Here is a 21,324-nt window from a genome sequence, read left to right on the forward strand (position 1 = left end):
ATGTTCTTAACTGCTCTGTCATGAGGCCATGAGGGTTTGGAAATGGGCAATGTCCTCGGGATGCTTTCTCATTGCAATGCATATTCCCAGAGCATCAAACATGCTGGCAGACAAGCTGAGCAGGGCTGTTCTGACCCGTCATGAGTGGTCCCTGAATCCAGTAGTGGCGAAGCAGATTTTCCATGGGTGGGGGCCAACTGAGCTGTGATCTATTTGCATTCCCTTTCAGTTACAAATGCAGCAGTTACTTTGCCTTGATCCCCCCAGAGGGGGAGTCCCCCAGGGATGCACTGACTCAAGCTTGTCCTCCAGATCTTCTTTACATGTTTCCTCCATTACCCTTAATTCCCAGAGTTCTCCAGAAAGCCGGATGCCTCAGAACACAATTGATCCTCATTGCCCCCTTCTGGCCTTGGCAGGTGTGGTTCCCCCTCTTACGGTCTCATCTAAAGCACCCATCTTAGGTACTCGATCCCATGATGGATCTAATCTCCCATCCATCACTTTTATTGCTTCTGAATCTGCAGACCCTCCATCTGACAGTGTGGTTTGTCCACTTTCTGTGATTTTGGTGAAGTCCAGGCTAGCGTCACCAGTGAAGGACATTATCCTTGCTTCCCAGAAGTCTTCCATGAAGTAAGCTTACGGGAGTAAGTGGAAGAGATTCTCAATCTGGGAAAAAGGAATCTAGACCCTTTTTCAGCTCTCATTTCTGAGATTCTCCTTTTCCTGGCCTCTCTTTTTAAGGAGGGCACTAGTTTCTCTACAATAAAAGTTCAGTTGGCAGCAATTTCCAATTTTCATATCAACAACAATCCTACCTTTTCTTCTTGGCTCTGTAAAGCCTTTCTAAAAGGTGTGTTTTTGTTATCCCCGCCCCCGTCAAAGACCCATCTCCACCCTGGGATCTTTCTTTGGTGCTGCAATTTTTAACTAAGCCCCCATTCAAGCCTGTTGCATCCTGTAATCTTAAATTTCTATCCTGGAAAACTGCCTTGTTAGTGGCTGTTACTTCAGCTAGAAGAGTATCAGAGTTGCAGGCTCTTACCTCCTTATTTAATATTTTATAAAGACAGAGTGGTTTTGAAACCCAATCCCTCTTTTATGCCTAAGGTTGCTTCGGAGGCCAATCTCAACCAATCAATCCAACTACCAGTTTTCTTCCCTAACTATTCCAATAAGGGAGAGTACATTTTACATACATTAGATTTTCATTATCAGCTTTGTTTCTACCTGCATAAAACTAAATCCTTTTGACTTTTAGACCAGTTATTTGTGGCCTTCTCACCTAACAGAAAGGGCCAAGTGGTGTCAAAGATTACTTCTTCCCATTGGATTTCTCAGTGCATTTCTTTCATTTACTCCTTCTGTGTTTCTCCCTTGCCTGGACCAGTTAGGGCTCATTCCACCAAAGCGGTGGCCACCTCAGCTGCATTCGTAGCCCACCAATCTTTGGATGACATTTATGCAGCAGCAACTTGGTCTTCATCTCATACCTTTATCTCCCATTACAGACTTGATCAGATTTCTAGAGGAAGGGCTTCTTTTGGCTCCATGGTTCTTTGGGATGTCCTTCCTTGAGGCCACCCAGTGTTTTGGGTAGCTGGGGACACTGACCCTGACATGATGAATGGTGACTTGGATAACATCAGATTAATAGTATTGTACTCACCATAACTTGGTATTTGTGTTATCCATAGTCACCATTCATCATGGTCCCACCCTCTGGCCCCCTTCCTGAAGTATTATCAGGATGTTGGTTCCTTCTCCAATGCAAACTTGATCTGAGGGGTTAGAGGGCAGCAGAGCATTATGGGAGGGGAAGAGCTTGAGTTAAGCTGTTGTCTAAAGTATGCTGGCTTGGATTCGATGTTGGCTCCAAGACCCTGACTTGATGAATGGTGACTATAGATAACACAGATACCAAGTTATGGTGAGTACATAACTATTATTATACAACTGATCGTGTATTACTTTTATGAACTGTGCAGTGTAACCATTACCTGCTGCTTTCTCTGGCTTAGAAACTGTGTTTTTATGGCTTGTACCAGAAGCTAATCTTACTACATGTTTTAGCAACTGGGTATGTTACCACTTTAAACATCTGGCTGGTTCCAGAGGCTTTTGATGCATTATTATTCGAACCAATTTACTGCTGATGTATTATCAGAGGATATTTTTGTCTACATTTTTAAGCACTTGCGCTTGATTCAACTTTAAACCTATGGCCAGTGCTGGAGGCTAATCGTTTACATTGCAAAATGATCAATTTGTTTTACTTGCATGTAAAAGCTATTTTTTTATGCCACATCACTGCATTTGATGTAAACTTAAAGTTATGGCTGGAACGAGAGACTATTTATTAAAGTGCTAAACATACTGTTTAGTTCATCCAGAATAGGGCTTTGAGATAGAAAGTTCAGCTACCTGTTGAGGAACATGCAGCTACTGTGTGCAGTGATATATAAGAGTGCAGTATTTGCCATAAAACAAAGATCTAACTATTGCTATAATTAGATTATTTACTTACTTCTGTACTATTATATTGTGATTAATACTCTAAACTGTTTATTTTTGTTTGTTAATGTTGTGGTATTTCACAGTTGCCTACTGTTCTCTAAACTGTATTTTTAATTTTTTTGGGGGTGCTAAAGCTATAGAACTTTACAACTGCTCGCTGTTCTCTACCATCTTTTAGTTTCTTTTTTCTCAGCCCCAAGCCAGCTTTGTCTCATAGAATGCGCAGCACCTATCCTTTGGCAAATAACACCACCAACATAAATAAAGCCAGTGGGACTTCCAACTGTGCTGAAGAACCTTGCAGAACTTAAATGTATGTCTCATTATAATAGAAAAGGCATTAGTAGGCTGTATTTTATGTTGTAATCCTTAATGTACAGTGTACTGAACATAAATGCATGAGCCAGCAGCAGGGATTTCAGTCCTCCCCTCCCATGTAGAAACATTCTGATTTCTACCCTTCAAGTCTGTAAAAACAGTCCACTCTAAACTGTAATTCTAGCCCTTCCAATCTCTAAAGAAACATTTATCCATCTTTTTTTGGTATGTGATATATCCTCACTACCCTCCCAGTCTGTCTCAGAATCAACATTAGTTGACTCAATCACTTTCAGTCCTCAGACATTGGAGCCCCCCCCCCTCCCACCAGGCAGACACAGTCTAGTTTCTACACTTAAAGTCTGTAAAACACTCCACACTAAACTGTAATTCTATCCCTTCCACTCTCTAAAGAAACATTTACCTATCTGTTTTTTTTTTCTTTTTCTATGTGATGTAACCCCACTATCCTCCCAGTCTGTCTCTGACTCAACAATAGCTGACTCACTCTCTCACAGCCCTCAGACAAGGTAATTTCTTAGGGTATCCAACTGGTAAAATTAAAAAGGGCTCTCACTCCTTTTTAAAGAAAAAAAGCATTAGTAACTAAAGAAGGACTAGTATTATAGATGTGATTTCAGAGCAACTGATAGTTTATTTCTGAATTGGCTCATCCTGCTCCGTTCGCCCTATGGGCTCACTCCGCTCCCCTACCCTACCCTCAATTCCTAACCACCTCTGCATACTCTGAATTTATAGGTAACCTCCTTTACAAAGACCCTCCTTTCATCCTCCCATTATCCAATAATTACATCCCTCAGCACCATCAACACACCCTTCCACTTCCCACCACTCCAGCCCACTTACCAGTTCAGTATCCACATCCATATCTCCTACTCACCCAACTCACACCCTCATCAAATATAAATACTTCTTCTACCTCCACAAACTCATTCCCACTATGTATCATTACCCTCAGTCTCATCTCCACTATACCCTCCTGGGATTAACCTTATTCGCCTGTCTCTCCATAGCCACCATCAGCACCTCTTATCTCCTCACAATCACTCACTGCATCCACCCCATATCCCCCACCCTAACCCACAACATTACTATCGCCTGCACTCACACAAGCAGATACCCCACCATATACAGAACTCCCCCCATATACCATGCCCCTCCCATGTACCACTTCTATCCATCTAAAAAGCAACCAAGTCTACAATTTCACTACCTACTCATCCAATGCTTAAAAACTATCACCTGTATAACTAACTACCCAGCTACTACTAGAAGGAGACATTCACCCCAACCCCTGGTCAGCAACCCCTGCTAATAAGCCATGCACCCATCACTATCCAACTAAGCACAAACTCACCGACTTACTAATAATAAATATGACTACCCGGAATATCATGAATAAAACAGAGGACCTTCATGCTGCCATCTCCTTATATAACCCTGATATTATTCTCATCACAGAGATGTGGCTTAAACCACATATTAAAAATAATTCCATCACCCCATCTAGGTATAACATTCTCAGGGCAGACTGGCTACATAAAAGAGGTGGAGGCTTAGCTCTACTTTACAGAACCAACCTAGAACTCCAACCCCTCCAAAAGGATTCCCCCAACTACAATGCAGAGACTCTATTTGCAAAACTCTCCCTTAACCAACATAAGCACCTAAACCTACTGGGTATCTATATAACCCCAGGTGACAACCTAACCACCCTAGAATCCATACTTCACTGGGCCTCATGCTCCCTCCCTGAAGAAACTATAATGCTAGCTGATGTAAACATTGACTGGAACTCCATCCACTCTCCCACCCCACCCACCACATTAACCTATATAATTTCACTCAACTTATAGATACTCCCACGCATTTGATAAGGCTGCAAAAAGAGAATCTATACTTGAGTGGATCCTCACAAATTAACCAAATACTGCCCATCAATGTGGCACCCTACCAAACCCTCTGAGTGACCACATCCCCATGTTTATCCTCAGGCACAAACTTAAAATAATTAACTCTCCCTCCCTTCTTCAAACCCGCTCTAACAAAAATTTTCCTAGAGACCACTTCATAAGAGCCTTGCAATATTGCAACTGGTCTCCCATCAAAACCCTTTCATTAGACAAAGCAGTTGTTTACTTCATCTCCACATTCCTAAATATCCTCAACCAACTATCCCCCTTAAAAACAACCAGGATACACAGCAACCCCACCCCTTGGCACCAGAAAACCACAAAAGCCCTACTTAGAGCCAGGGATAAAGCCTGGAAAACTAGGTGCCAAACCAGATGACCTGCAGCTAGGCAAACCTTTCACAAGCTCTGGAAGAAAGCAAAAAAGCAGGTTAAGCTCGATAAACAAAATTACTATATCACTCAGCAAAACAAATACAGTACCAAAGTGCAAATATTCCGGGCAACAATAAATAACATCCTACAGCCTAGAAGAACCTCCACTCCCGCCCCCAATATAACAGGTACAGACCTGGACATAGCCTCCAGCTTTAATAACTATTTCACCTCCTCAGTAATCAAACTCTTAAACAACATCACTTCCTCCAACACCCCACAATCACCTCAGGCCAAAATCAATACCATACCTTTCACACTTAAGTCTGTTCCTATCTCTGCTATCCAAAAACTCATATCCAAACTCAAACCAACCACCCTTTTAGCTGATATCCTTCCTTCCAAATACCTCCAAATTGCATCCACAGCTATAGCCTATCCCATTTCACTTCTAATAAATACATCCATCACTAAACACACCATTCCATCTCTGTGGAAAACTTCATATACCATACCACTCCACAAAGATGGTCCCTCCCCAGACCTTTCCAGCTATCAACCAGTTGGAATTCTCTCACCCCTCTCTAAGATCCTAGAAAGATGTATTCATCACCAGTTCCTCTCCTATCTCCTCACCAACAACCTTCTCTTCTCAACCCAACACAGATTTCACCCATCCCACAGCACCACCACTGCCCTACTCAAATTCACCAATACTATAAACTCCCACAGGAATCTAGGTAAATTAGTCTCAGCTACCTTCTTAAATTTATCCAAGGCATTTGACACAGTCTCACATAATAAGCTACTGACTTGTCTGTCTGACCTCAACCTTAACAACCCCACCCTACTCTGGTTTAAAAACTATTTAGATAACCACCAACAATCCATCAATGGCATAACTCTCTATTCCCCCCACTCCTAACCTCCTTAGGCATGCCGCAAGGATCAGTCTTAGGACCCCTTCTTTTTAACATCTTCACAAATCAACTCCACTCAGCTGCCTCTAAAGCCAACATAGTCCAATACACTGATGACACACCTCTCATATGCTCTGCATCCAACATCCAACTGCTCCAACAAAAAGCCCAAGAAGCCTTCTCTGAAATAGAGAACTGGCTTAAAAACTCATACTAAATCCCAAGAAAACACAGCTAATGCTATTACACTCTACTAAAATGAGCAACCTTACCTTCTATTTACTGTCCGCCAACAAAACCCAAATCACCCCTGTCACTGAGGCTAAACTCCTAGGAGTTACCATTGATCAGCAACTCAAATTCACAAAGCACATATCAACAACCATGACTAAAGTCCACAAAAAGCTAGGTTCCCTCTATCACTGTAAAAGTTATCTAACTACAGAATCTCGAATCACAAATGCTAGGACCCACCTCCTCTCTGCTCTACTTTATGCATCCCCAATTCTAACCAATCTTTACAAAACTAACCTTAATAAACTTTCCATCTGTTACAAAAAAAATCGCTAGATTCGCTACCAATGCCAAATCACGATCCCACCACTGCCTTTCCCTAGAAGCCTTGCACTGGCTTGAATTTCCAAACCTATTAAGGTACCATCAACTCAACCTAGCTCATCTAATTCTGTACTATCCTGAGAAAAACCCTGACCTGACTGGCATGCTGAACTTCTAGAATTCAAATAGACAACTTTGGTCCTCCAACAAAGCCTTAATCGAAACCATCACATGCAAAAACAAATCCGGGGAATTACTATTTGCCCATGAAATAGCAAAAATATGGAACAACCTTCCCCCTGACCTCAGACAACAAAACTCCACACCCTCCTTCAAAAGCCTACTTAAAACATACCTCTTCACCAATCATCTATGCAACTATAAGTGACCTCCTGAAGCCTCATCCACTCACTATTTCTACACCCTATCTGTCCTGGACAACACAAACAACACGCTCTAATTACACCTATCCATGAGTGAGCAATAACCTATATATGAGTGTATGTACATGTGTGTGTGTGTGTGTGTGTGTGTGTGTGTGTGTGTGTGTGTGTGTGTGTGTGTGTGTGTGTGTGTGTGTGTGAGTGTGTGTGTATATATATATATATATATATATATATATATATATATATATATATATATATATATATATATATATATCTATATCTATATGTACATGGTTCCCCTTTGTAATCTCGAAATACTGAAATCTCGAATTTCAGTATCTCGAAACTATAAAGGCGAATGACTCACAATCCCGAAACCTAAAATCACAAAACACACAATCACGAATATACATACATCATACACCACACAACACTATTTTCCACTCATACTTTCCTCCCATTTTCTCCCTGTTTTGCCCTCTTTACATTTCTTTTCATTGTGCTTCTTAAGTGGCCACACTTGTCATAAACCAACACTTCTGAGACCGACCGTTAGCTTTATGTACTCCTTATGGCCATGTTTCAGTATCTGCTTCCTTTTTAAACTCTGATATTGACCAGCAGTGATGTACAGATAGGATTCTTTGTAGAATCCCACTTTTTCCAACATTTCACAGCAAAGATAAATTTGTTTTATTAATTAAAGCAATAATTTATTAATATTAACTATTGTTTTACTTTGCAAATTAACAATGGTAGCATACTAGAATACTTCAGTTCTAAAAATATTGCCAACTCTTCCCAGTAAGATAATAGATTGTATACACTAAACACGTAATTTATAACGCAGAAAATCTTTTAGAACTTAAATTTTACCCTACCGTAAATGTACAGTAAGCAAATTTGAAATATGTGCTCTTGGAATAGTTTTTATGCATACCAGTATTGAAAATGTAAAGCACTCTTACTTTCTGTTTGTTGTCCTCACAAGGAACATGAATGACAAGAATTCCGTCGCTCAGACTACTGACAGAAATACCTGGAAAAGCGAACAAGTTGTTAGAATAATGGCAGTGTTTCACTAAGTTTTAAACTAGAAATAGCCAAATAAGCAACAAGTAATACTAAAAATGAATAGTACTGTTGCATTAGACATTCCTTATAGTGAGACCTATATAAATTAATATTTACACAGCAAAATGAGACAGCTCCAGTCATGTATAAAATTAAATGTTTTGTGCAAAAAAATATGTAAACAAACCTAAACTAGTACTAAAGTATCACTATATGTGACAATTTATATTAAAAATCATGTAAGTTCATAGGTTCATAGGTGTTGACTAGGGTAACAACCACAAGGGCCTTTTTAAGCCTAGCCATGCATCCCAAATCTCTGACAAGTTCTGATACCTTTGATAAGTGTAAGAATGGGCCTGGGAGGTGAACCATTTACAGGTTACCTCTGTCCATTAGAGACACAGGTGCCAAACCACAGATTAATTTTTCTGGTTTCCCATCCTATTGTCCAAGTTGCATTTGAATTGGGTTAAGGAGGCACTTTGCTTCACATGGATGGTTAGCCTGTTCCATAGACAGGGTAGTCTCTGGGATACACACCTATCTCTCCAGCAGGTCCTATTTATATCACAGACAAGGTTTAAGTCTTTTGAACAGGTAATTCTGGTGCTGTTTGTTATGTGGATATGCAGGAGGCCCATCATAGTGTGGTTTGACAATGCCCTGTATGCCAGATAATAGATCTCCCCACAAAATCCAGTAGGAGACAGAATACAGGGATAGAGCCTTGAGGTGGTCTGTATAGGAATTTTACTTACGCCTTGTATTCTTTTAGCAAGAAATCTCTGTGGATGTTCCAATTGTTGGATATGCATGGTTAAGTACAGACCAGTGGGGAAATTGTACTCAATGATAGGTCTGATGAATGCTGAATACAGTGGAACAATGACTTCCTTGGACTTAGATGCCATATCCTTGTTTATAAGTTGCGTAGCATAGAATGATTTCCACACCCCTGTAGACACATGATGATCAAAGGCTAGATTGCTATCTATGTGTGTCCCTAAGACCCTGACTACTGGGTCAACTCTAAGGGGTGTTTTGTCAATATGATAGTTACTAGGGATGGATGACTTCCCAAAGGATACTATTATGCATTTCTTGGCATTTAGTTTTAATCCATGGCTCTGACACCAGTTAGTTGTCTGTGTCAGCTGTTCCTGGAGAACATTTATGTCAGTGTGAGATTCAATGACAGATCCTAATTTGCAATCATCTGCAAATGTAGTCAGCCAGAGACCACTGACATTGGCCTTGACTTCTGAGAAGTAAATGCCAAAAAGGAACGGTCCAATGACTAATCCCTGAGGGACTGCACTTGTGACTGGCCTCTTTGTAGAGGTGGACTCCACAATTCTAACTTCCTAGGTCCTGTCGGTGAGCTAGTTGGCTATCCATCAGGTGATATACAGGTTTGTACCTAACCTCTTGAGTTTGTCAACAATACCCGAGTTGGGTATTGTGTCAAATGCCTTGGCCAGGTCAAGGTAGGCAGTGTAAATGACTTTGCCCTCACCCATTGTTTTGATGACCTTCTCATAGAAGTCCATCAGGTTGAGTAGGCATGATCTCTCCTTGACGAAACCAAACTGGGTTGGTCCAGTGTCTGGAGGTTTACTATATCTCTATTGATCATCTCCATGATAATTCTTTCCATGGCTTTACATATAAGACAAGTGAGACTTATGAGTCTGTAGTTTCCAGGGTCTGTAGATGGCCCACTTTGGGATGATTGTTGTCTTTCTCCATTCATGTGGCATGAATCCTACTTGGAGAATGCAGTTAAAGAGTAATTCCAGAGTTTCTGATAGGTCATGTTTCATGCTATTAAGTAGGCATCCTGGGATATTGTCTGGGCCCATTGATGCAGTGTTCTTGGTTTTAGAGAGAGCATTAAGGACCTGTTCCCTAGTGATAGTAGGAGGAGTTATATTTGATGAGTAGGAATATTTAAGTATGTTATATATACTCAGTGACTGGCCTAATGAGGACTGAGTAAGAGGGACAATGACATTTCTAGACCTAGACACAATCCCGTTATTTATAAGCTATGCAATATAGACAGATTTCTTATGAGACCTGACAAATGTTGGTCAAATGTTAGGGTGCTGTCCACATAAGTTCCAAAATCCTGAACAAGTGAGTCAACTCTTAGGGGTGTATTGTTGATGTTGTAGTTTCCTGGGGTAGATGACTTCCAAAGGATAAAATAATGCATTTTTGGCATTTATTATCAGTACGTGATTTTGGAACCAGTCATTTATGCGGGAAAACTTTCCTGTAGGATGGCTAAGTCATCTGGGGTTTCAGTGACTACTCCTAGCTTGTAGTCATCTGCAAATTTAATCAACCAGAGCTGTCTGGTATTGGCTTTTACTTCAAAGAAGTAAATGTCAAACAGGAGAGGTCCCAGCACAGATCCCTGGGGGACTCCACTGGTGGCTCGTCTCTTTGTGGTAACTTCCCCTATTTTGATTTCCTGCATCCTATCTGTGAGACAGCTGGCAATCTAATGGGTGATATAGGACTTTATTCCCAGTTTATTTAACTTTCCTACAATGCTTGAATGAGAGACTCTGCCAAAAGCTTTTAATAGGTCGAGATATGCGGTCTGTACTGTTTTACCTTCATCCATTGCTTTAGTGACCTTTTCAAAAAAGTCCACCAAATTGAGTAAGCATGACCTGGCCTTGACAAATTCAAAGTGAGATGGGTCTAGTGTTTGCAGGTTCCGTATGTCCTTATTGATTAGTTCTATGATACGTGTTTTCATAGCTTTGCATGTGAGGCTGGTCAGACGTATTGGTCTGTAACTGCCTGGCTCTGTGGAAGGTCCTTCCTTATGCAGAAGAATGACTTTAGCTGTTCTCCATTCACTAGGTGCAAAACTAGTATGGAGGATGAAGATGAACTGCCTATGCAGAACTGTTCACAAAAACCCTATACAAGCATGCTAATCGCTACATAGATGCAGCTTTACCCACCAGGAAGAAATACAGAACTAACTCAAAAAACAAGTCAACATGGTGGAATTACAAAATCAGTGTAACAGAAGGAAGAAAATCATGGCAAAAATTAGGAGTAGCAGCACCCAGTGGGATAACATCACATTCATCAAACTAAACAAACAACTCAGAGGACAAATAAAGTTTACCAAAGCCAATTGTGTGCAAAGCTCATTGGAAATGGAGCCACCTATACTGAGCCAGAAGATATAGCAAACCTACTGGCTGATAAATTCAGCTCCAACTTTACCCCTCTCTCCCCTTCAACCTCCCCTCAGGAAATACCATGACATATAACTTCCCCTGCTATCACTAGGGAACAGGTCCTTAATGCTCTCTCTAAGGCAAAGAACACTGCATCAGTGGGCCCAGACAATATCCCAGGATGCCTTTTAAAAAGCATGAAACATGACTTATCAGGCCCTCTGGAATTGCTATTTAACTGTAGCATCCAAACAGACTTTGTGCCTCCTGAATGGAGAACAGCAACAGTCATCCCTCTGCATAAAGGTGGGCCATCTACAGACCCTGGAAACTACAGACCCATAAGTATCTCTATTCTTGTATGCAAAGCCATGGAAAGAATTATCAGGGAAATGATCAATAATGATATAGTAAAGCTCCAGACAATGGACCAAACCCAGTTTGGTTTCATCAAGGGCAGGTCATGCCTACTCAACCTGGTAGGCTTTTTTGAGAAAGTCACCAAAGCAATGGGTGAGGGCAAAATGTTTCACATTGCCTACCTTGACCTGACTGAGGCATTTGACAGAATACCACACTTGGACATTGTTGACAAACGCAGGAGGTTAGGTACAAACCCGTATGTCACCTGGTGGATAACCAACTGGCTCACAGACAGTACTCAGGAAGTTAAAATTGGGGAGTCCACTTCTACAACGAGGCCAGACACAAGTGGAGTCCCTCAGGGATCAGTCCATGAACCACTACTTTCTGGCATTTACATCTCTGAAGTCAAGGCCAATGTTGCTGGTCTCTGGTTGACTAAATTTGCAGATGATTGCAAATTAGGAGCTGTCACTGAATCCCACACAGACACAAGGTTCTCCAGGAAGGGCTGACACAGACATACAACTGGTGTCAGAGCCATCAACTAAAACTAAATGCCAAGAAATGCATAATAATATCCTTCAGAAGGTCCTCCACCCCTGGTAACTATTATATTGACAACACACCCCTTAGAGTTGACTCAGTAGTCAGGGACTTGGGGACACACATAGACAGTAATCAGGGACACACATAGACAGTAATCTAGCCTTTGACCATCATGTGTCTACAGCAGTGAGGAAGTCATTGTATGTTGTACAACTTATAAACAAAGGTATAGCATATAGATCCAAGGTAGTCATTGTTCCACTGTATTTGTCATTGATCAGACCTATCATTGAGTACAATTCCCACTTTGGTATGTACCTAACCAGGTGTATCCAACAAATAGAACATCCATAGAGGGTCCTCACTGAAAGAATAGAGGACATAAGTAAAATGTCCTATGCAGACTGCCTCAAGTCCCTATCCCTGTATTTTGTCAACAGGCTGTTGACGTGAGATCAATGCCTGGCATACAGGGCATTGTCAGACCCTACTCTGATGGACTTCCTGCATATGAACAAAACAAACAGCACCAGAATTGCCCATTCTAAAGACTTAAGTCTTGCCAGTGATATAAATAGATGCTGCTGGAGAGACAGATATGTATCCCAGAGACTACCTCATCTTTGGAACAGGCTTCCCATCCATGTGAAGCAGAGTTCCTCCCTAACTCCATTCAAGTGTAACTTGGACAATTGGATGGGGAATAGGAAATTCATCCCTGGCTTGGCATGAATGTCTCTAATGGACACAGGCAACCTGTAAATGGTTCATCTCCCAGACCCCTGCTTATACTTATCAAGGGTACCAGAACCTGTCAGAGATTTGTGATGCATGGCTAGGCTTTAAAAGGCCCTTGTGGTAATTAGCCTAGTAAACACATATGAACCTATGAATCTATGAACAAACATTGAATGTATCTGCAAAAATCAGGTAATTGTCTAGATAAAGAAAAATGTGACTGCCCTGCAACCTGCAATGGGATATTGAACGAGACAGTAACTTTGTAAAGATTCTAGGGATGTAGATAACCCAAAGGGCAAAACAGCAAAATGAAAATTCAGAAGAGTCACAGAGAAACACAAAAAGCATCTACAATTGTTGCTGATTAGAATATGATATGATATTAAGTACCTTTTAAATCTAAAGTTATCAGAAAATGGAAGGATGAATAAGGGGTAACAGAGAATGTAGAGAAAGCATTTTGAACTTTGGAACTAAGATGTGCAGGTTTACAAAAGAAAGGTCTAGGACAGGTCTTCAGGTTCCCTCTTTCCTCTGGCACCAGAAAAAAATATTGAATAAAGTATTTTCCATTTGAACTGGTGAAATCTATTATTTTACTCCATGAGACAGCATCTGATTCAAAACTGGAGTTAACAGGCCATTTTGATTGTGAGGATGTGGAAGAATCCCTTGAAACTGGGGAACAGAGGGAATACCAGTGCCAGATGTAACCTTCTAGAATGATTCTCAACTTCCCAACTGTCTGATGTTATTTGGTGCCACAAATGATAATGAAGACCTAAACACTAGGATACATTTATGGGGTTGCCATGCTGGATGGGGTAACATCCAGAGAGTCAATCTTTTGCTTATCCCTGTTTCTCTGTGTGTGTGGGTCCTCCTTTCTTCTGTGATGCTTCATGCTTATTATTATTTTGTTAGAGGATGCAAATAATTCCATTGCCCTACTCATAAAATCCCAGCTTACTCTATCATATGGTTTCTCTTCATCAAGACCAACCAACAACAGTGGTATTGCCTTACGTTCTACTTCCTTGTGGATCATTACTGTATTAATGTTGTCAAATGTTTGCCTCTCCTTCACAAAACCAAACTGATCCATATCTATCAGTTTAGGCATTACCTTTGCCATTCTTTTAGCCATTATAGACATCAACACTTTGTAATCATGGTTTATAATCAAAATGGGCCTATATGAAGTTGGATCTGATGGGTGTTTAACATCCTTAGGTATTACAGCCACCATAGCTTTCTTCCAGGATGTTGGTGCTTCTTCTCCTGTTAACATACTGTTAAACAACCTTTCCAGATCTTTATCACTTTCTTCTCCTCTCCTAGCTTCCAAGCTTCCACAGGAATACCATCTATTCCTGGAAAATTTCCTGCAGATTGGTTACACATCAACATTTTTATCTCATCTCTTCCTATTCTAACTATTAGTAATTGAGCGTCATCTGTCTCTAACCTTGGCATATTTAATTCTTCCATAAACATTTCCATTTGTATGTTTTCTTGATTTTTACATTTCTCTGTTTTATACAGATTTTCATAACATTTCCAAAATATTTCTAATATCTGTACAGGATCTATGATTATTTTCTTCATTATAGCCTTTTTAAACATGGCAACAATCACTTCTACTTTCTGTTGCTTGAGCTGTTGTGCTAAAAGCTTTTGTGCTCTGAAGTTATCAAAAAACAGTTGCTTAACAGCAGTCTTTCCGAACTAATACATATTATCAAGATAGTCCCTTATTTTCTCTTTAGCATGCTGCAGTTACATCTCTTCTTGTTCTATGAGATCCCCCCTGTTCTACAATACTTTAAACTTTGTCAGTCCCTCTAAATAATTCCTGTTACTTGCTAACCATATGTCTTTTTTTAGTTCTACCCCATTTTTAAACTCCAGTTTAATTTTATCCCACTCCCAAGTTATATGATGAAATGTATATCTTTCCTAATAACTCCTGAATAATTTCCATTACCCATTCCTTAAATTCATCTCTGTTTAACAGATAGGTGGGGAAGTGCCAAAGTCTCATTTTTATTTAATTACCATGCATTTTTATTTTAGTTTTTATTGGTGCGTGATCTGAAATAGTTATTGGATGTGTATCAAAACTTTCAATCAAATGCACAAGTACCTGTGAAATATAATTTCTCTCTAGCCTAGCCAATTTTTTGTACCTTGTGGAATAATGCGTAAATTCTCTCCTAGCTCCTACTACTGAATTCACATCTTCCATTCCAAATATTAAAATGCCATTAAAATCTATCCTCTTTTGTTATATATTTTTTTCTTTCTAGCCCCCCCCCCCGAGTTACATCCTCACTGTTGCAAATCCAATTCCAGTCCCCATCTATAAATAATATTCCTTGCTGAGAACTCATTACCTCTCCCAATATTTTATTAATTATTTTATTTATTTCTGCAGAAACCTCAGGATGAGAGGGATTGGAGGGTAAGCATACAGAAGACAGGGAGGCCAAGCATGAACTAGAGCATCTCTGGGGGACTCCCCAGGTGGGGGGTTCAGAGCGAAAAACCTGCTGCACTTTGCGTTGGAAGGAGATGCGAAGAGATTGCAGCAAGGTTGACCCGACCCCACTAGCTGAAGATCTGTTCCACTACTGACGGATTCAGCGACCACTCATAAGGCATCAGAATGCTCTGACTTAGCCTATACACTAGAATGTTGGACCATCCCAGAATGTGCATTAGCGACCTGTGGAGATCGCCCATTCCCACACTCTTATGGCCTTGCAACAAAGGGGGTAAGATCTGGTCCCTTCCTGTTTGTTGATGTACCAGACTATTGACATATTGTCTGACTGAATAGCAATTGTCCACAGAGGAAGAAAGGCATGAAGGGCCTGCAACACTAAAAGGGCCACCCTCATCTCTAGGACATTGATATGCAAACTGGTCTCCATGGGGGACCACAGGCCTTGGACTGTCCTGCCCAAACAATGCTCCCCCACCCGAGTTGGGAGGCATCCGTGATCACTGTGGCTGTGACCGGGGCTGGAACGAAGGGTCATCCCTCCAAAATGTCCAGAGAGCTCATCCACCATATGAGGGATGACCAACAGACTTGACTTAGGTGGATAGGATAAGTTAGTGGTAAATCCAACAGGGACCACTGAACCACCAAAGTCCACTGAAGAATCTGCATATGTAGTCGGGGACATGGAAGGAGAGTTAAGGTCGCTGCCATCGAGCCTAGGGCCCTCAATACAGATTCTGCTGTTGGGAGATGAGAATGGTAAATTAGGGAGACATGCATCCTGAGGTTTTGAGCTCTCTCTGAGGTCAGGAACACTTTGCCCTGGAGTGTGTCTATCCTGGCACCAATGTAGTCTATCACCTGTACAGGCTCTAGTAGAGATTTGGATGTGTTGATTGTGATACCCAAACTCAGGGCAAGTGTCAGAAAGTAGTCCCTGGTTTGGGAAAGTAGACGCCTGGTGGGAGCAGTGAAGGGCCAATCGTCCAGGTACGGATAGACCTGAATCCCCTGAAGCCTCAGGTGAGCCGCTACCACTGCCATCACTTTGGTAAACACCCTGGGGGCTTTGGTGAGGCCAAAGGGTAGGGCTCAAAATTGGTAATGATTGGCTCCTAGCCAGAAGCAGAGGAACCTCCTGGAGCTTCTGAGCATCTTTATGTGATAGCAAGCATCCTGGAGATCTGACGAGCACATCCAGTCACTCTCTTGCAAGTACGGCATGATGGACTGTAGTGTGACCATCCAGAACTTTTTTTTGGCCACTGACAGGTTCAGTGTAGAGAGCTCCAGAATGGGCCTTAAATCCCCCATTTTCTTTGGCACCAAAAGGAACCTAGAGTAGAAGCCAGATCTGGACTGATTTGGGGGGGCGGTTTTGATGGCTCGTTTTCCTAGCAGCTTGGAAATTTTCCATCCGGAAGGTGCTTGGGAGGGGGTGGAGAACCCACAAAGGGGATAGAATATCCTCTGGATATGATTTGTAGCACCCAGCAGTCCATTGTTATGGACTCCCATGCTGCTGGGTGCAAGGACAATCGTCCCCCGACTGCTTCTAGAGTACAGCAGTTGTGCAACCCTTCAGGGTTGCTGCCCAGGTCTGTCAGAAAAAGGTTCTCGAGACCCGAAGTTTCACGGACCCCCTCGGCCTCTGGGCCGGCATTCATTCTGTCCCCCTCTTCCTCTGGGGGAAGAAGTGCCCCGAGTGTCCTGGGAATACTGAGACTTCTGGAACCACATCTTCTTTTGCCCTCTCTGGTTCCGGGAAAAGGTCCTTTGAGCAGTGGCACAGGAAAATAACTTTCTTGGGTGGCGTAAGCCAGGGAACCTTGTTGGCTAGGCTTACATAGGCCCTTGAGCCGATAGTCTAGTACCTACATATGAACCTATGAACCTATGAGGGTTAGAGAAGCGGATCCCGATGGCAGACAGTGTCTTCCCATCCTTCTCACTCTGGACTAGTGTCTCTTTGACAGTCTTACCGAACTGAGTCGAGCCGTCATAAGGGGCATTGGCAAAGGACGCCTTAAAGGGTTCGGTAAATTGGCGCAACCTGAGCCAAGCGTTAAGCCTCATGGACATGCCAGATCCAGCTGCCCTAGCCACTCCTTCCATTGCATGGGAGAGGAGTCACATGGAAATATTCGATACTGCTCTCAAAGTGGCCATTTTTGCGGAGAACAAAGCCTTGTCCTCCTGCACCATAGACTTGGGTGGAGACTCCTCCAGCTCCTTCACCAGGTCATGCTGGATTCTCGTGACATGGACCAAGTAGTGCAGCACCCTTATTGAAAAGGTAGCTGAAGCATACACCCACTTGCCTAGACGGTCCATCATCCGAGACTCTCGGTCAGGATGGTGGACCGAAGAACTTTCCTGAGATAGTTCCCTCTTTGTGGCTGCTGCTACCATCATGGTGTCCACAGTGGAGCCCTTGTTCCAGGAAGGCCCGTCTATAGGGGGACTCAAAACCTTATCAGGGCACTTGGGGATCAGGTCCATGGTATCAGGTTCCTTCCATGCCCGTGAGGTGATCAAATCCAATAAAGGATCCATGGGGGGACACCCAAGACATAGATGGGCCCATGCCGAAGGCCTCCAGAGACACAGACTCATCAGAGGAGGGCTTGGGGTCAGACCAACCTCCCCACTGGTGCAGGATCTCCATGATGTCTCCAAAGGAGACATCATGGGGAGATGACCTTGGGAAGCCCACCCCCTCATCTATGTCTGTGTCCTTGGTTAGGGACTCAGGGGAGTTCAAGTGCCTCCTCTTCCATGTATACTTGCGAGGCACATCTCCAGTGGGGCTCTCTGTGGAGTGCTTGCAAGCCATCTGTTCCTCTGGGAGAACTGTCTGGGTCCATTCAGGCATGGGCTGTCCCTCTGGTAAGATGATGGAGACCATAGACAGAGCTGAGGGGGTCTGGGTGGAGCCCGAGGGGGCGGTCAGGGTCCTCGATCCGATGGAGTGGACCCATTCTACCACATCGAATGCTGAAGGAGAGCAGACCTCCTGTGAAGCCAATAAGGAGTCCAGTCTCCCCGGGTACGATGCGAGAATCGGAGCCGGACCTGAAGTGGCTGGAGCTCCGAGAGAAGAAACCTGGACCGACAACATCAGAGCCGATGATAAAGGTTCCACTCCCTCGGATCTGACCCCCAGGCTCCAGCTCCGAGAGCAGCTCGGATCTGAACTGGTTGGATCTGAGATGCTCCAGGCAGCTGTCAGCATTGAGGATGCGAGGACCGTCAGTGCTCACGCCCTAACCAAGGCCAACCTTGGATCCGAGAACTCCAAAGCCGAAGGTCGGATCAGGGAAGGAGTAATAGACTGAAAAAAAGGGAAGCAAGCTCCCCCCTCCTGAGGGTGGGGGGGCTGGCAAGACCCCCATCTGGATCTGTGTATGGATAAAGTGCCTCATCATCTTATCCAGATCCATGTCCGAGAGAGACCAGGTGGACCGAGACGAGGTCACAGACTCCGACCTGGCTGGTCAGGGAGCTGAGGCTCGGGAGACCGGGTGTGCCTCCTCTGGCTCTGGGAAGAACCTCAGCGATCAAAGCCGAGGGGAGTCATGGATCCAAGCAGATTTACTGGGTGACATGAGGTCCAGAGACCTCTTCCTCTTCTCTTTCGTCGAATCTCTCTCCTGCTCTCTACCCCTCCTCTGGTCCACTGCCCCAGGCTTTGATGTACATAAAAATGCACATGACACCACAAATAATAAGGCTTTATTGCTGTGAAATTGTTTGATGTTCTTATTAAAACTCTGACTGAAGACTATGAGGCCTTTAATAAAGTTACTAAATACCAATACAGAAACTTCATATTATTTCATTTCTAGACACCTATTTTATTTAATATTATGTCTATGTTTTGCATTAAGCATATTTTTGGAAAGAAGAAAATGACTGTCTTTTTACCTCCAGTAGTGTGAACATTGAATGTATATTAACTGGATGTTCATTGTTTGTATACATTTTTATAACTTACTTTAATATAGCTCATGAACTCTTTATAAACCTACACAATAAGAAAATCTCCCTTCCTATATAATTTTATAGGTAACTTCATTGCGTATCTTGAAGTCTTTGCAAACCTCTATTTACTGAATTGAAAGAACACTAAACTTCTTTACAATAATGTTTCCCTTCTGCAGTATCAATCCATTTACTTCTGCAAGATTTTACAGCTGGAACATCTGTATAGACTTATAATTCTTAATGGAAATATTTTACTTTTTATACCGGTCTTGTAATTATATTTATTTCATGAGAAATGTAACTGTTTTTTTTTTCTGAGAACTGTCTGAAGTTCTCATGTTAATATAAATGTACTGTGGTGGAGCTTTTCTCTCAGGGCCTCCGCTGAAAATGGACTCTGCCCTGTCGGACTTTCCCAGTCAACAGACAAATAAATAAATACATTTTTTTATCACTTACTTTTTTGTTGGACTGATGCCATTGTTATTAGTTAGAGTTTTTTATAAGGATTTTACTGAGCAATGCATAGATATTAAATTTGTGCTGATATTTGATGTAGCATCAGCTATCTGATAATGTCACTGGTCACTGTCAGTGGCACAACAGGTAGCACACTCACCTTGTTTACAGAAGGCTGTTGGTTCTATTCCCTCCCCAGATATACTGATTACTGACACTGCAGTGCAGCATTCCTGAATGTGTCATCCTTCATATGAGATGTTAAACTGAAGTCCCATCTGCCTGAGTAGGTCAGGTGAATATAAAAGATCCCATGGCATTTTTTTTAAAAGAGTAGGGGAATTTTCCTGACGCCCCACCCAAATCTCCCCTAGTAGTATAAGTGCCATCTCCGGTCTCCCCTGAAAAGAGGCTATTAGCCTAGTGGAACTGACCCAGGTCAACAAAGGATACATTTAAAAAGAAGTATCAGTGGTACAGTAGTTATATTATGTGATATGCTGTTTGAGTAATGGAGTGACCTTTTATTGTCACTGAACTGGATGTAAAAGAGAGTGAATGTGTATATTGTCATAGAACAGTAACTGAAATAAGACCAGCAGGTTAAATATTTACTAGTTTGGCTCCTTTACCTTTAAGAGTTGCATACTCAATTTTTTGTTTGATCTTGGCCTCCTCCACAATGTAGGCTGTTGTCTGGGTTAGGATGAGCTGACGTTGCCGTTGCTTGAAGCCATTCCTGTCAATCTTAATCACTGGAACTCCATACTACACAAGGGAAAAGCAATACATTAACTGTAACTGGGCAATTGCAGCTCTTATATTCTAATTTTGAATGCATAGATAACCTCTGAGTACTGATATGGCTAGCTAGGTTAATTTACTTTGGCTTGTCACCTATGAATAGTGTTAGTAGAGGAAGGTTGTACTCCCTGAAAGGTAACACAATTACTTCTGGAGGTAAGTGTACAGATAATTATTTAATTAATGAATTACATTTGCTGTCTAGCAAAGTCCAGCTGGACATAAGAGCAACAAAGGGCATTATTCAACATGTATCTATAGGTGTACATAATAGTCATATAGTAAAATCTATATTTATTTCAGTTCACTTGCAGTACAAATTAATCTACAAACAATACAGACTAATTCAAGCATGTGAGATGACTTAAAAATCCAGTATAAATAACTTTTAAGGTATGACAGATAAATTTGGTAGGATATCAAAACAAAGGGAACACAATAAATAACACCGGGATTACTCATAGAAACAGAAACCAAAGTTATGTATTACACATTTCTATTTCTGTTTTTATTTCTTAGCAACCAGATTTCATAATAGTGACAGTTTCATTTTTTCTGTAAACAGGTTTTTAATAGAAACTTTAAGAGGTTGTTTTTCAAAATGCTATTATCCAT

General features: G+C 41.9%; 1 protein-coding gene across 1 annotated transcript in view; it reads right to left on the reverse strand.

The window, feature by feature from the left end:
* MYO1H (myosin IH) overlaps positions 1-21,324 on the reverse strand; it is an 835,299-nt gene that overhangs the window by 145,499 nt on the left and 668,476 nt on the right. Inside the window, exons 27-28 of the mRNA XM_044068514.1 lie at positions 20,538-20,673; positions 7,980-8,050 (exon numbers count right to left, since the gene is read on the reverse strand). Of these exons, the coding sequence (XP_043924449.1) occupies positions 7,980-8,050; positions 20,538-20,673 (207 nt within the window). The remainder of the gene's footprint in view (positions 1-7,979; positions 8,051-20,537; positions 20,674-21,324) is intronic.

Source organism: Protopterus annectens, chromosome 4.part0 (assembly GCF_019279795.1).
Source record: "Protopterus annectens isolate FY-2018-M chromosome 4.part0, PAN1.0, whole genome shotgun sequence".
NCBI lineage: Eukaryota > Metazoa > Chordata > Ceratodontiformes > Protopteridae > Protopterus > Protopterus annectens.